The 14,120-nt window shown below is 36.3% G+C and overlaps 1 protein-coding gene and 1 pseudogene across 1 annotated transcript; both read left to right on the top strand.

The window, feature by feature from the left end:
- The first annotated feature begins 1,727 nt into the window (after positions 1-1,727).
- On the top strand, positions 1,728-2,225 carry LOC127794293 (pathogenesis-related leaf protein 6-like). Its single transcript, XM_052325273.1, has one exon. It carries the CDS (start codon positions 1,728-1,730, stop codon positions 2,223-2,225), a length of 498 nt encoding a protein of 165 aa, XP_052181233.1.
- Positions 2,226-11,377: 9,152 nt separating this feature from the next.
- On the top strand, positions 11,378-13,328 carry LOC127794291 (aldehyde oxidase GLOX-like; annotated as a pseudogene).
- Positions 13,329-14,120: the final 792 nt, after the last annotated feature.

Raw genomic sequence — 14,120 nt, 5'->3', positions numbered from 1 at the left:
TAGTTTCTTTTGTCAAACTAACTAAATCAAACTAAATTAATTGAAAAATAGAACTGAACTAATTCGTTCTACAAAATTAATTGAGTTAAGTTAGTTCGGTTCAACCCAACTTTTGCTCACCCCCTATAAGAGACAATAGTCACAATATTATTATTTTTGACTAAAATCCTACAAATCCCTTTAAAGTTTACAATTTGGAAAATTAACCCTCTTATGGTTTTATTTTTGATCAAAAACCTCTTTTAACATAATTTTGCAGAAAAAGAACTAAATTTATATGTCAGAAAAGGAAAATGACCACAATATCCTAATTAACTTGAAACAATTATACACAATTTTAATATTACCAATCGAATAAAACCAAAAGTACCAAACTTTCCCTTAGGTAGATGAAAGTGACACCAACTGATGATTTGAGAGAGAAAAACATATAAAACAGGAAGCAATTTAAAGGTGAATTGGATTTCACTTATATTATAGATCGTTTGATTTTTACACTTATTTGAAGATAAATTAAGATTTTGTTTAGCTATAATGATTGATTAATTGAGGTTAGTGGTTACATTTTTTATTTTATTTCTCAAATCATCAATTCGCACATTATTTTCTCTACTTAAGAATAAATTTGGTATTTTTATTTTTAGTTGATTTTAATAATATAATTGCATGTTATTGTTTAAAATTAATTGGATATTGTGGTCGTTTTCTTTTTTTAAAATATAAATCTAGTTCATTTTTGCTAAAAAAAATGATGTCAAAAATGGTTATCAGTGAAAAATAAAACTATAAATGGGTTTACACGTCCCAATTTATAAATTTTAATGAGGTTTAATGGATTTTAGTGATTATTTTTATAGGTTCCTATTAATTATTTATTTTAAATAGTAGATTTTGCTAACAATGCCTTAGGGCACATTCATTACAATACTTTTAATACCTTTTATTTTTAAAATATAAACACTTTTATTAATTGATAAAATGTTTAAAAATATAATATATTTATTACTAATTAATAAAATATTTAAATACTAAAAATAAAATATATTAAACAGACCTTAACGGGGCACTCATTACCAAAACAATAAAATTGATATGTTCATTAATGCTACTTCTAAAGACCACTACCATATATAATAGATTTGCCAACAATATTGTTTTTAACAAAAAATTTCTAACAGGTCATTCCCACACTCTAAACTTGTTGTCTCTTATTTAATTAATTTTAGAAAACACAATAAGAATAAACTCTTATGGATAATAGGAAATTTTCTTTGTTGAAACATGGAAGCATGATGCTAATTTAATTAGAATTTCATGCCAAGGGACATCATATATATTTGATTTATTAATTAAGAACCAGCCCCTTTTTTTTCTTTTAAGTATCACTGAAATTTGTTTTTATAATACAGTTTATGTTGAAAAGCAAATATATACACAGAGAGTAAGGCAACTTATGTTAATATTTCTACAATAAAAGTAAGACTTTGACAAAGTACAAATTTAGGTGTACTCTCTTATTCCCCTCTTTTGGGGTGAGAGAATTACGATTTGCTAATGTCAAAGTAAAAGCCTTACACCGACAGTAATGCATGCATTGGATGGTTAACAATTGGGTGACTAAAAATACAAGTTGACTTATTCTAACAAATGGCCCTATAAATCCCCTCAAATCCTACCATTTCAATCTCATCCTCCCCACAAAAGCTTGGAAACCCCATTATCCAACGATGGCAGTTTCCAAGCTTTCACTCTCCATTGTTGTTTCCTTAGCGATGGCCTTGGCCATGGCTCAACTCTCCCTATCCCAAAACTCCCCAACAGACTTTCTTGCCCCGCAGAACGCCGCTCGATTGAAGGTCGGGCTCAAGCCATTAATATGGAACACAACATTGGCGTCCGATGCTGAAAAATATGTTACCGAGAAGAGTGGCGACTGCATCTTGTATGTTGTTAGGGAGAGCCAGAATAACGCTAGAGGATCAGGTGCTTTCAATGCGGCAAATGCTGTGAAGGAGTGGTTGGATGAGGATCAATATTATGATCGCGAAACCAATGCCTGTTGCCAAGAGGACGGAGCCGAGTGCCAGCGTTATAAGCATATTGTCTGTCGCAACACCATTAGTGTCGGTTGCGCTAGGGCTCATTGCAAGAAAAGCGATGAGTGGCTTGTCACTTGTAATTACTATACCCCTGGAAATTATTGCGGCAGTTGGCGTCCTTACTGAGTGTGTTATGGAATTGTGATCAATAATATATATCATTTTATTTTTCAAGCATTGTTATAATACTTAAAGATTATATAGATTAAATATCAAACAATAACTATTTATAATTTGCATGGATCGATAAGAGTGAATGTGTGACGGATTGTGCTACTTGTACCGACGGAATAACAGATCCGATGATCGAATCAGACTTCATCGATGATGAAATTCGATCATCAAGCTGCTACGGATGGGAGAAGCCTGGGCTTCATCAGCGCTGCGAATGGGAAAAGCTCGGGCTTTTAATCGGGGGAAGTAGTGGCTAGGCAATAAGATGGTGCAGTGGCAGTCAGCGTTAGGTATTGTGATGGCAAGATGCAGCGGCGGTCGCTCGAGGCGCTACGACAAGGTGACGACAAAATACAGCAATAGTCACGCGAGGCACTACAGTGGGGCGACAAGAGGATGCATCGGTGGTCGATGAGACAACGTGGGACGGTGATGAGGCGAGACGAGGCAAGGCGAAGCTTGCTGGAGGCGACCATAACAGAGGAAAGAGGAGGTGGCCAATGACAAGAGTGATGAATTTGTAAATTAGATAAAGACTTTTTTATCATTTGACACATTCAGTCATCCTCTCATCAGTTATCTTCCTTCGGACGAAGTAGCATTTTCCATGTGTGACACCTTTAAATGATTGGAGAAAAAGGCGAGATGCTGTTGGAGACTCACCGCGGCAGCCATTTGTGGTATCTGGAGGAGAAAATCCCAGACGCAGATTCAATGATTGAGGGAGCCCCTCGTCTTCTTCAATTGGAAGAACTTCTGTCTTGCGCTGCTATTACAAAGCCAGTTGTTGGCCGCCCGTGGAGACCCGTCATCGTCTCCTCAGTATGTTAGTGGGCCATGGAGACCCATTGCTTAAACTGGAACCTGGGTTCCAACTTCCAGCAATGAAAATTTCCCAGATTGAAATAACAATTGGAAAATAAAGCCATTAGCATATACATTATTTTCACAACTTAATAATCCATAAATGTCCATTTGATTCCAAAACAAAGACCCAAAAACTGAACTCAAATCTCCTCATATCATACACTTTGCCAACAATAATTGTTCTTCTTGATATACAATAATAAATTTATCCGAATAAAAATGTTGTCGTCAAATCATTTGAACCTATAAGAGAAGAAATAGATAAAGGACACAAAGAAATCTTTGTGTAAACACTCAAATACTCAAGTCATAACCAAAATATGTTTAAGATTTGAAGACTGTATTCACATAAGTATCAAAAATATTTATTTTCTAAAATGAGAGTGTTTATTTATAAAGGGGTATGGAGCAATCCTAAGTCTTCAAAATTAAAATTTTTACAAATAATGTATATCTCTTACAGATAATATTTATACTGTTGAAAGAATTTTTAAATGATAGAGTTATCTTAATTTGTGCATCGCACATAACCCTGTCTTCTGGGAAAACATTATGTTAGTGAGCTTGTCGTGCAGTAACCCCACCGCAGCCTTGCCACAGCCTTGTCATAGCCCTTTACCACTTCTGTTGTTACCTCAGTTGTTCGTTGTGGCCCTCTACTACAGGCGTCCGCCACGGGCCGTCACTACCACAACCATTTGTCATGGCCCTTTGCTGCAAGCGCCTGCCACAGGCTGTCACAATCGCAATCATCTCCACCTTATAGCCGTTAGCCATAGCTGTCTCTGCCTCAGCTATCTGCCATATTTGTTAGCAGTAGCAGGGCGGAGTCAGTGTAGGCCCAGGGCCTTGGCCCACCATTAATTTTGGCCTACCCTCAAGCCCATAATAAATTTGGAAAGTGAAAAGGCTTCTCCAATTCCTCTCATGCTCAAAAGCCCGCCGCCCACCTCTCCTGCCTTTCTCCCTCTCTCACTCTCTCTCGCTGCCAGTTATAGGTTGTCTGTGTAATATACTAATACTTTAAAAATAATAATAATAATAATAATTATTTTTTTATTTATTTAAGTTGAAATAAAAAGCTAAGTAAATGGACTAAGAGTTAATAGACTAAGTTGAAAAAAGAAAGGCTAAGTAAATGGACTAAGAGTTAATGAACTAACTTGAAAAAAGAAAAACTAACTAAATAAGCTTAGAGTTAATGGATTAAGTTGGAAAGGCTAAGTAAATGGGCTTAAAATGTAATACCCTTAGACATCGAAAATAGTAAATCGAAATTTTAGTGTTTATTAGAATTCTAAGGGTAAGTATAAATTAATTATTTTAGTTGCATGTAATTAATTCATTTACCTTAAATCATAGTATAAAATATATAGTATACTTATGTACTAGAAATTTTATAAATAGTATGTATTAGGATTTTTATTGTTATATGTATATATGTATGTTATAAATATGTATATGTATATATGTATATATCTGTGTAAAAAAAAAATTAGAAAATCATAGAAAATTTGGAGCAGGCGCGTGACCATGCTCTGGCGTGCTTGCAATCGGCCACCAGAGGTAAGGGGAGTTTTAAATGCTCCAAAGGACGTCGGGATGGCCTTCTAGGGCACGTGGCTGCCTCGATTGGACGTTTCGCGGCGAGGTTTCGGCTATAAATAGCCGCGTTGGAGCAACCCCCTTCATCCGAGAGTTTTACTTCATAGATTGGGCATTTGGGACAGTGTTGAGAGAATTTGAGAGTGGATTTTTGATCCTTACTTCGTGGGCAACATTTCTGGAGCGTTTGGTGGCCAACAGAGTAGCGAAGAAGAAGGATCGAGCACTCGCCAGAAAATCGCGCCTCGCCGGAGCCGAAGCTTCGACCGACGATTTGAGGTATTTGCTGTTATTTTTTTTATTTTTAAGGGCAAAATTGGGTTCGGGAGGTCGATATTGAGGGGAGGAGAAGCTTCTTTTAAAACTTTGATGCCCGACAGCGTCGCCGTTGGCAAGAAGGCCGCCGGAGAAGACGACCCAGTCGGGTGCGTGGTTGCACGCGCCCGCAAGTGGGAAGAAGGCGTGTGCCTTCCACGCGCCCGCCAGAAAAAAATAAATAAATAAGAAAAGAAAAGAAAAGAAAGAAAATAAAGAAAAATAAAAATAAAAGAAATAAAATTTTGTAAAAATTTCTATTAAATCTGGAATTTTGTTTATGTCTTGCTTTGTGAAAAATATTCTGGAAAATGCTAAATTAATCATTTATTTAAATAGTTTTGCTATTATGGAAATTAGGAAAAATAGGAATTTAATTTAAAAAATTCCAAGAAAATTCCAGAATGCTAGGAATATTATTTAAGGAATATTAGTAAAGAGAAATTGGATTATATGAAAGTCTAGATAATTATTATGTAATTTTAAAAAATAAGGCTTAGAAATAAAGAGAAATTGTAGAAAATATAAAAAAATAGTAAAGTAATATTCTGAAAAATAAATTTAATATTTTAGGAGTCCTTGAGGGCAAGAAAATTGAGAAATACACGATTTTCGAAGCTGACACGTTTTTTGAGGCAACTTAGAAGTAAGTGTACGGTTTCAACCTTAGTACGGTTATAAATGTTTATCTTCGAGAATGCTTTTATCATATTGACATACTCTGATATGTACTCATCACGTAGACTACATACATGACATTACTATGAAATGCATAAATACACGTTGATATCATTGATCACTCGCATTGAGGTAGTATGGAGTACGAACTGGCACCGCTACTTTACCAAGGGTGCACCCATACACCTCGGCTTCGAAAGAGGTGACCGCAAAAATAGTAGGTAGCATGAGGGGTTCAGTTGACACCTACGAGGAAAGACATTACATACACACATGATATAACATAATGTACCCTTACTTAGATGGTTCATCATCTAACTTAGGTTCGCCCTTGGAACATTCGACGTTCCAATTGGGATTTGCAGTGATGATACAGAGGTTGAAGATGTGTAGTGACGCGAGACGTCAAGAAACGAGTAAATATGCCATGTTATATTGTAATATTAATAGTTCAAGAATTATGTACATTTTAATTTATTTTCAGAAGCTTATGTATTAACTTTGTAATAAATGCCATGTTCAGTTATTTATGTAATGCCATGAGCATGTTCAATTCAGCTTCCGCTTTATACGATTGTATTATTTCTAGTGTATAAAATATTTTGTCAAGCACTAGATACGTCTTAGGGAATTTCAGGAGTAGTGTAATTAAAAAAAAATATAATACCCAAATTTCTTAAGGCATAACACGCCCAAATTTCCTATGTGTTGTTACATAGAATTAGTAGGCTAAGAAAGTGGACTTAAAATTAATGAATTAAATGAAAGAATAATCTATTCAAAAGAGGATTTAATGAAAAATAATTAATGTGACAAAATAATTAAAGATAATGGGTGGAATAATTGAGAAATGTTGGAGACAAAGTAAGGTGTGACAAAATAATTAAAAATAATGGGTGAAATAATTGAGAAATGTGGAAAACAAAATAAAGTGTGGACAAATAATTAAAGATTATAGATGTGATTTAGTGAAAAATAATTAAGAAGCTGACAAAATAATTAAAGATAATGGGTGAAATAATTGAGAAATGTGGGAGATAAAGTAGGGTGTTGACAAATAATCAAAGATAATGGGTGAAATAATTGAGAAATGTGGTAGACAAAATAGGGTGTGGAGAAATAATTAAAAAATATGGGTGAGATTTAGTAGAAAATAATTAAGAAATGTGATAAAATAATTAAAGATAGTGGGTCACTACAATTATGCCAAACTTAATTCAACCTTCTATAAATAGAGAAAACTTGAAAGATTAGAGGACTTAAATTATAAAGAGAAAGGTTTGAGAGTGAGAGAGAAATTTGAAAAAGAAAGAAAGAAAGAGATTGTGAGAAAAATTAAGATTGTGAAAGAGATTTGGGAGGAAACAGTAAGAAAGAGAAATTTGGACACATACAAGCTTGAAGAAAGTGTTACAAGGTAAGTGTAAAATATCCCAAATAGATGGAGGTTGATAATATTTTCTTATTATTTAAGTTTTTGAAAAAATTCCCCCCCCCCCCAAAAAAAAATAAAAAATTAGGTGTTTTATTTTATGAATTATTATGGGAGAAATTTATGGAGAATATGGAAGGAAATATTTATTTGGTAATTTTTGAGAAAAAATGAATCCTTGGAAAATAGAAGAAAAATAGGAGAAAATTATGGAAAATTCCCATAAAATTTTAGAAGATTAGAAATGTTGTTTTATGAATTGTCGTGGAGAAAAATTAAAAAAAAAATGCTTGGGAAAGTATTTATTTTGGAATTATTGAGGAAATAATGGGGAGAAATTTGAGCGATTGTGAAAATTTTGAGGAAAATAAGTTTTGATATCCCTTGAATAAATATGATGTCTAGGGATTATTGAGATTAAAGTTTGAATATAACTAGAAGTCTGGTGCGAAAGTCGAGGTAATCACATTTTTGATATTAAAGCACATTTCTCGAGACTTAAGCCGATTTAAAAGGTAAGCTAGTATTTCTTAAACCTAAATTGTCTATGAAAGGTAATTTCTAAAATGTACCATATAATTTGATAGTATGCTTATATGTTAAATACGATGTATGTTTCAAAGTATGTTTCGACATGTTGACATGAAATGATGTGTGCGTATGTCACATAGATGCATTTACATAATATGATGATGATATGTATATGTTCACATGTAATTCATCGTTGCTCATGCATCGCATATGTTTGAGAGTACGGGTGGGTATCGCTGCTTTACTAAGGGTGCACTCATACACCTTGGCCTGGAAATAACTGGTCGTAAAAATGGTAAGTGGCATATGAAATATGGATGCCCATCGGCTCAAATAGGCCAAATGACAGGACATTATGCATTTACATTTATTCATGAATATTATACTCTTACTTAGATGGCCGATCATCTAATTGGGCGATGCCCCTGGAATATTTAATGTTCCAGATGGAAGTTATAGCAGAAATGAAGGCATGTGATGACACTCGTTGAAGTGCGTAAATGTATCGGTTATGCATATAACTTGTCATGTTTATGTCTTGCTATGTTATCCATGATGTGGATTATGATATTTCGACATGTAATATTAAGGGATGATCATGATTATGTTTAAACACTAGTACGTTTGAGAATGATGTTATGATTTTATTATGAATATGAATCTACGATTCTGATGTTAAAAGCTTGTTAAGTATTAGGTTATGATCTATCATGCTTCCGCTATTAGCTATGGTTACCCCAATGAGGAGAATGAGAGAAAGAAAAAAAAATATATATATATATGAGGTAGAATTGATAAAGTAATTATTAATTAATAAACGTCGGGGTAAGAAACGCTTCGAGAAGAACGGGGCGTTACAGCCTGTCTCTTTCTCTCGTTGCCAGCTACAGGCTGCCTATCTCTCACTCTCACTCGCTCAGGCCTCCATGCCTCGGTTGGATCGTTACTAACTTGCTTGCCTCACCTACCCTCCTCGATCGCTGTCTCTCGCCATCTTGCCCTAGGTCGATCGTTGTGCATGGCTTGCCCTCACCGGCCGCCACCTCGCCCTTGCCTACTTTCCCCTCGGTCACTTGCCTCACTTTCGCTTGCTGCCTTTCTTGACTCTCTCGCTTTGTCACTTGTCGACATTGCCACCTCGGCCTCAGACTAGTCCTCACTGGCTCGCCCCTTTGTCCCTTCATATCGCTCGATGGTCAATCGCTGCCTCTTTGACTCTTTCTTGCTCCATCGCTCGTCTCGCCTAAACCCATGCTTCACTTAATTAGTGAGCAGTAACGACGCCCTCATTGAAAAAATTTATTGGCTCCACCCCTGAGCAGTTGGCACTTGCCTCAGGCTGTAGCTGCCTAAGCCATTTGCTGCGTCCCTCTGTTGCAGTCATCAATCGCAAGCACATGCCACAAGCTGGTGGTGTTGTAGCCATCTCTGCCTCAACCGTTTGCCACGGCCAATTGCTAGGCTTGGCCTGTCTTTTTATTTTAATTTATTAATTATTTTATTTTAGAATTTTTCATGACACGTCAATTGTTCTCCATTCTTTCATTTGAATTTTTTTTGTAGGAAATAGTAGATTGTATTATGACCTGACTTTATTTCTATTTTTGGCATTTTAAATTTTAGGATCATTCTTGCTTTTTATGTGCTTCGAACTATTCTTAAGCTTTTGCATTTTAATTTTTTGAATAAAAAGCCCTAGACTGTTCTGGTGTATTCCATGCTTTAATATAAGCTTTTGCAATTTAGATGTGCTTTCCTTGGACCTTGGCTTTTCAAATGAACATGTTGTCTCATAGACAAAAACTCATAAAAATATAAAAATTTAAAATAGATTTTGGGATAAAAGTGTAAATTTTATCGTACGAGAAAAGGTCCCACGCAATATGCAAACTAAATAACTCTGACATTAAAAAATTTCTTTGAGAAGATAAATATCATCTATAAAAGATATATATTATTTGAAATTTTTTTAATCTTAGCAAGGTTAGGAAAAGTCAAGATAGAAGTTATCTGTAAGAATATTAATCCTAACAATGTTAAGAAAAGTCAAGATAGACATTATTTGTAAGAATGTTAATCCTAACAATGTTAAGAAAAGTCAAGATAGGCGTTATTTATAAGAATTTTAATTCTAATAAAGTTAGGAAAAATCAATATAGACGTTATTTGTAAGAATTTTAATTCTTAATTATTTCGAATTCCTACATGCCCATTTATAAATAGACAAATATTTATTCTAAAAAAGGTACATCTCTAATACTGGTTTTAATACAACTTTTATCATTTTAGTGTATGACTTAAATATTAAAGTGTTTGCAAGGAGATTTTTTTGCACCCTTTGATTATTTTTTTTCTTATAAACTCAGATGATTTGGTGACAATATTTTCTATCAAATAAATTTATCGTTGTATCTTTACATATGGAGTAAAATGATAGCTGGATAAGGATCAATATTATGTTCGCGATACCAATGATTGTTGCGAAGAGGAAGGAGCAGAGTGCCAGCATTATAAGCAAATTGTTTCCGGCAACACCATTCGTGTCAGTTGCGCTAGCTTGGGCTCACTGCAAGAATAACAATGAGTGGTTTGTCACTTGTAACTACTACACTCCTGAAATTATTGTGATAGTTGGCATTCTTACTAAATATGTTATGGAATTGTGATTAATAATATATGTCTTTTTGTGTTACATGTGTTATAAGGTTTGATGAATATTGTGGAGATGAAACTCTAAGTGTGTTTGATTGCACACATTTATTATAAAAAATATGTAATTATTACACATTTTTTATGAAAATAATCAAACACTCTTAATTTTTTTATAAAAAAATATATATGGTACAAGCACTTAAAATTTCTTTCCATAAAATTCATTTTTCAAGAGAGTGGGGTGATTTTTGTTTTCTAGGAAATATTACCTAGAATTAAATTCTAAATAATGCAATCAAACACATCTTTAGTTTATTAATCATATCTTATCTAAAGATTAAGCCAATAAATAAGGAGTTAATTTTATTTGTTTATATTATTATTTTTTTACTGTGACTAAATTTCACTATCCAAACAGTGCAACTAGACTTTTACCTGTTTTATATTTTTTCATAAATGGTGAAATTTTATAAAAGCAAAAAGCCCACAAAATGGGAACATGCATGCAAATTTTATATTATTATAAGTAGAAATATATATGGACCACGTGCAATTAATTTACGTGGATTGAGTGGACTCAAGGTGGTACACTTCCAAATTTATACAATACAATCCCCTTTATTCAAAATAAACAATTGAGTCGCTCTCCGAGGCCCGATGAACTTATCGAATGCCCCACAAAAAGAGAGCAAAAAGATAAATAGGACTCGACTAACTTATCGAACTCCTTATAGAAAAGGGACAAAAGAATAAATTTATCCCTTTTCCGTAAGGAGCTCCGCAAGCCCATCGGGCGTTCTAGACTTTTCCTACCAGTTGTGCCAGTGAAATATGTCTCTGCCAGCTCTTTCTTTGAAGGAAAATTCATCTCAGACTCATTGTCGATTGCTTCGGAGAACTTTCTGGATATGTACCGAATTCTTGTAATCTTTCGGCGCCAACCTTGAAAGCGTGACTCGCTCAGTAACCGGATTCAAAACTTCGCCTTTATATAATAATAATGATATTTGTCACTAACATTAACATGAAGCAACCAAAAATGTTCTCTTTAATCTCCAAATTGGAGACCATTGCTCTCCTTTTATCACCGCTTTACTGTGTTAGTTTTGGCGTTCCAGTCAGAGAGCCTAAAGGGCAATGGCAGCTCCTCATGAACAATACTGGCGTCGTGGCCATGCACATGGCATTGACCCATTACAACACCGTGATATTATATGATCAAACGGGTTCTGGACCTTCCGGCTACCGGCTCCTGCGGCGGTACACCGGAAAGAGGTGCAGGCAGAGCCGGAAAGACTTGGCGGATCCGTCTTGCTACGCCCATTCCCTAGAGTACGACGTCTCGAAGAACCGAGTTCGCCCTCTCAGGCTTGAAACCGACATCTGGTGCTCCTCCGGCACCTTCTTGAGCAATGGGACTCTTCTCCAGACCGGTGGGTACGGAAATGGCGGCCGGAGAATTCGATACTTTGAGCCGTGTGGAAATGGCCACTGTGATTAGAGGCAATCCAAGGCGCTGCTTTCTGCTCAACGATGGTATGCTTCCAATCAGATACTTTCTGAGAACAATAGGATTATCGTTGTTGGTGGAAGAAGAGCGTTCAGCTATGAGTTTGTGCCCAAGTTGTCTTTTGGGCACAAGTCTTATAACCTTCCCTTTTTGAGGGAAACTTATAGTAGAAAGGAGAAAGGTCAGAATCTCTATCCATTCCTTCACCTCTCCTCGGATGGGAATTTGTTCATTTTTGCCAACAGGGATTCAATCCTTTTGAACTATAGAAGAAACAAGGTGGTCAAAACCTTCCCTCGGATTCCTGGAGGCGGATCCAGGAACTACCCGAGCACCGGTTCGTCGGTACTGCTTCCTCTAGACCATGCCAATGGCTTCGCCGAGGTTGAAGTCATGGTGTGCGGCGGTGCAGCGCAGGGAGCTTACGAGGCGGCCAGAGAAGGCAGGTACGTAGTACTACAGTTGGAGGGAGAGGAATATTTTATTAAAAGAAGCTCTCCTCCACTCCACTCACTTTTTATGTGAAGACTACTCTTTATTCTCTTATGCCACGCACTTTTTGAAATAACCTCTCTAATTCTAACCTGAAATTTAAGTTTATATTTCTAACAGGTACCTTAAGGGATTAAGATCTTGCGGAAGAATGGTGATCACCGGGGAAGCGAACGAGTGGAAGATGGAGAACATGCCAAGACCACGCCTATTAAACGACATGCTGATCCTCCCAACCGGCGATGTACTGATTATAAACGGCGCTAACCGCGGCTGCGCAGGATACAACAGTACGACAAGCCCTTCACTCCAGCCTTACCTTTACAAACAAAGGAGAAAACCAGGAAGAAGGTTTTCGATCCTTAAATCAACCGAAATAGCCAGATTGTACCATTCTTCTGCCGTCATTCTTCCCGACGGAAGGTTCTTGTGGCCGGTGGCAACCCCCATAACAAATACAAATTTCGGGAGGTCAAGTACCCGACAGAACTGAGGCTGGAGGCATTTGTTCCAGATTACATGGATCCACAATTCGACCACAGAAGACCTGGAAACGTGTCCGTAGGACATGAAAATGGTGCAGAGAGTATTGGGTATGGAGAAGAGTTCATAGTGAAATTTTGGCTGGGGAGGACGCCGGGCGTGGTGGCGGTGAAAGCCTATGCGCCGCCGTTCGCCACCCACTCATTTTCGATGAACCAGAGGATGATAATGCTAAGGTGCAGCAGGAATATGGATAGGGATGAAGATGGGTGGGTGAATGTAGTGGTGGAGGCTCCTCCATCTCCGAATGTTGCACCGGCTGGGTATTACTTGCTCACTGTTGTTAATGGGGGGATTCCAAGCATGTCTCAGTGGGTAAGGTTCATAGATGGTTGAGGCGTATATATCATTTATGTTCCTTGTGCTTAACATAAAAGTTAAAAGTGTTCCATTTCTTAGCTTTGTTAGGGTTATCTAATTAATTGGATGACTTGTGGAAATTAAGATCAATACGTTTTTATAATTAATTACAAGATATTTAAATTGAACTATTTCTTATATTGTTATTATTTCCTAGAAAAGTTCTTATTTTTACCAAGATATATGTAAGAAGAATTGGTAAAGTCTTGTCATGGCATTGACACACACACACCCACACTCGATGAATGATGCCATGGAAAGAAAGATAGAAGACGCGACCACAAACGCCTTATATTTTTTATAAGGGATGGGATCATTTGTCAGTGATGGAACTAAAGAATTGCCGAAGGCTCGTCCAGACCGTCTCTGAGGTCAAGACTTCGCCAGAAAGTATGGCCGGAGTGGAGTTGCTGCCGAGAGAATGAGGATGCGTCGTTCTCTACTGCTTCCTCAATTTCCGATGGCTTTCCAAATGGTACGGTGATTGATGGCAGAGAGGGCACCAGAACTCGCTGCAGTAGATGCCGATTTTCTTCAGCTTGATGATTTTGGGCGGCGTTAGGCATCCTCTTATTGCGCCTCGCTCGGCATCGTTTAGCTTATAACTCGCTATTTCTATTTCACCGGCGAACCCTGGAATGGCCTTCATATTGGGTAACTATTCAACCGTACGGATATTGTTATAACATTGATGGATTAAGGTTTTAAGGATTTGTTTTTTAGATTCATAATTGCATTTGAATTTCGATAAGGTTGCCTAGAAGAACTTGCCTCTTTTATAAAGTTGAGTATAACTCTTAACCCATTATATTAATAAACTCTAAAATACTGAATAAAACCTATAAACTAGTCGATATATCAA

The sequence above is a fragment of the Diospyros lotus genome, chromosome 2 (genome assembly GCF_014633365.1).
Source record: "Diospyros lotus cultivar Yz01 chromosome 2, ASM1463336v1, whole genome shotgun sequence".
Taxonomy (NCBI): Eukaryota; Viridiplantae; Streptophyta; class Magnoliopsida; order Ericales; family Ebenaceae; genus Diospyros; species Diospyros lotus.
Note: the sequence above shows the minus strand (reverse complement) of the source record. Positions and strands in the feature narration are given on the sequence as shown.